The sequence below is a fragment of the Austrofundulus limnaeus genome, unplaced genomic scaffold (genome assembly GCF_001266775.1).
Source record: "Austrofundulus limnaeus strain Quisiro unplaced genomic scaffold, Austrofundulus_limnaeus-1.0 Scaffold39, whole genome shotgun sequence".
Lineage (NCBI taxonomy): Eukaryota > Metazoa > Chordata > Actinopteri > Cyprinodontiformes > Rivulidae > Austrofundulus > Austrofundulus limnaeus.
The window spans coordinates 2,785,131-2,788,341 of NW_013952441.1; the positions used below are offsets into that span (position 1 = coordinate 2,785,131).

Below are 3,211 nucleotides of genomic sequence, written 5' to 3' on the forward strand. Positions count from 1 at the left end.
CCTGTAGTAGGAAACCAGAGTACCTGGAGAAAACTCATGCAAGCACAAGGAGAACATGCAAAATCAGCACAGAAAAAAAAGCCCAGGTCAGAACCAGGAATTGAACCCAGGACATTCTTGCTTTGAGGCATTGGTGCTAACCACTGAGCTGTCCTGCTGCCAAACAATGCAGATACAGTATACTGTTATGTTGTCAGCATATGAGCATTTCAACACCTGGTCAGAGTAGATAATAGATGACAAAACTCGYAGAATCAGTCTCATACCTTGCCTTTTTCAGAATAGGAGACGTACTACCTTCATTAAGAGTTTTAGGTAGTTTTCCAACTGTTTTATCACCATCATTCTAAGTAAARGTGGTGCAGGAATGCTGCAGAATCTCTTATAGAATTCTGGACCAAACTATTATTCACACAAGAAATATTTTGCATATTCTGCTGTTATGTTGCTGATTACATTACCTATATTTGATAGGTAATGTTACTGAGTTGATGTCAGTTCATGTTCATCATCACCTTCCTGAAATAATCGTATAACTCAGTGGTTTTCATAGTGAGGGCCAGAARGACAGGAAAGACATGGGAAAAAAATTAATGTGATGGGTGTTTTTAAATTATTTTCATAAAATTTGAATTCTGGACCAAAATATTATTCATGCAAGAAATATTTTGCATACATCCTACTTTCACATCACTTTACATCTTCATGCATGTTGTCATAAACGTAAAATCTTAAGTGGAACGGATCATCAAATCAAACATCCATGAGTGAAAAATTTTGATCATCTCGCTCATCCTTTGACAGATCAAAATGAAGAGGAGGTCCTCCCTCTACGTTGCAAACTTCTTGCTGCCTGTTCTCTTCTTTTTGTGTCTGGACTTCGCCTCCCTCCTGATGGCGAACAGCGCAGAGAAGATTGGCTTCAAAGTCAGCGTGATGCTTGCTATCACTGTCATGCAGCTTCTTCTCAACGAGATTCTCCCCGTTTCCTCAGACAACATTCCACTTATAGGTAAAATACCAAGAAAATGTTTGGACTGGTGTTCAATGAAACAGTTATTTATTTTGACTTGTTGAAGTGGTGTCTCCTTGTACTTTCAAATGAACTAAGAGGACGCCACAAAGTAAGAGGCAGATGTCATAAGAGAAAAAAGGTTTCAGAACTCACAGATTCAACATCTTTATTCATAATGATTTGTCTGCTTCTTTAGTGATTTACTGCATCGGGATCTTTGCTCTGATGAAGCTCAGCCTCCTGGAGACGATCTTAGTCAAATATCTGATTGAGAACGACTCAGCGCCTCAGGACAGCGACTCAGAAAGTGACCCAAAGATGAAGGAGGAGAGAGGTGAGARTCAAAACAAAATTTAAAATTCCTTTTAATCTCAATCTAACAGATAAAAACAATTTTACATTCTATCAACTCCTAAATCTGACCCCATTATCAGTGTAATGCACACTATTGTGATTCATTTCTCATCCAAGTCATCTCCACTTTGGCACGCTTCTCCTCCTGCATACTTTGTCCTAGAGCTGCCATTGTAATTTATATTTGTAAAGCTCCTATGCCAAATGATGACCATGACTTTTGGTGCCTGTACAACTTACAGTTTTTTTATATTAATGTTTAATAATTTATAATGGGAGTCAATAGAGCCTTGTATTGGTCCAATGCTGCCCCCTGCTGCATCTACTCAGTACTAAACCATAGTTTRATATTTATTCTCAATAGTTCAGTGTTTACAATATTAATATGATTGTATTTTTGATGTTTTACTATAATTTTGTCCAAATATTGCTTTATTGTTGTAATATTTTTCAAATTAGTGACAACCATTACATTGGCAATGTGGCCACTTTCTGCACACATACAAACCAAACCCTGGCCTCGTTTTTTACCACAGCTCTAATGGTCTCGTGGTTAGWGCCGTGGGCTTTCATGTACGAGATCAGGGTTCAAAACCCAGCAACAGCAACTTTAACAAAAAATCTCTACAAACTTCATATTGTCACACAATTACCCTTATTACAAACACCTGGTGACTTGACAGGCACAGGCTGGTATAGAAAACACATTTGAACTTGGTCACATTTCATTCTGCAAGTCCACTGCTGCAGGCAAAGCCACACTGCAATGACATGCTACATGGCAATGCACACTTGTTTTTACATCGTAAAAACCCATGTCTAGTTCCTAACAAGTTCTTACATTATTTGACGTATGTGCATATACCTTCCAGACTTAAAGAAGTGTTGTCACTATGCATCTATTTATGATGAGATGGCTGATCAAACGTCTATCAAAAAGGTTGGTGTAACTATTACTAAAAATGTGTATTTTTCATTCAAACCTTAAAAAAAATTTCTGTTAAATCACAAAGCTTGAATGAGGAAATTGTTTGATCCTGAAGGAAACAATAAAATCATAAAATTGGGTAAATAATATTAGATTATAATTCAGAAATGCTGCCACACCTCGTTCACTGTTAATGAATGGAAAAATAATCAACCACAAGAGTTCATAGGAATTAATTTTAATACTGTATCATGTTTTGTGACACAGGGACAGAAACATTTTTTTTTCCCAGTAAAGCAGCTAAAACGTCACTTTTGTCCATAACTTGTCCACTGAAATGACTCTCACAGGGCAGCAGCAGCTGCAGCCAGCTGACGGAGTTATTCCTCACCGTGGAAAATGTCTCAGATGAGCTGGGAGAGATTAAAAAAAAGGTCAATCAACTCGTCAACCCGGAGCAGGTGAAGCCCGGCTACTGGAGCCGAGTGGCCAACAGGATCAACAGGGTTTTCCAAGTGGTTTRCGTCGCAGCAGTCATCGTGTTTTTATGCACCCTGTTTTCACTCTGGATGTCAGAATCAGATTAAAAGTCCAAACCTGTTCTGATCAACATGTTTGGTTAGTTTTGCCTCRTGTGCAAATTCTCTCCTGACTCAGATTTTAGTTCAACCAACAGATGAGCACATTGAGATTGTTTTTTATGTTTACGTGACATTTTTGTAAACCCACTTAAAAAATTGTAAGCATTTTTCTGATGTCAAACAAGATTTTTTTTGCAAGTTTCTGTACAAATAACTGAATCTCTTTAAGTATTTCTACTTTTGCATGTTTTGTAAATCACACATAAAAAACTCGTGTAATTTTCCTATTAACCAAAAGTGTTTACATTAGCTGTAGAATAGGCTATATATATA

General features: G+C 37.3%; 1 protein-coding gene across 1 annotated transcript in view; it reads left to right on the forward strand.

Annotated features, from left to right (window-relative positions):
• The window catches only part of LOC106516664 (5-hydroxytryptamine receptor 3B), a gene marked incomplete at its 5' end in the record, with an annotated part of 14,241 nt that extends 11,334 nt beyond the window's left edge, over window positions 1-2,907 (forward strand). Inside the window, 4 exon segments of the mRNA XM_014007134.1 lie at window positions 805-1,012; window positions 1,212-1,349; window positions 2,242-2,309; window positions 2,648-2,907. Coding sequence (XP_013862588.1) covers window positions 805-1,012; window positions 1,212-1,349; window positions 2,242-2,309; window positions 2,648-2,884 — 651 coding nt within the window.
• Between the last annotated feature and the right edge of the window lie 304 nt (window positions 2,908-3,211).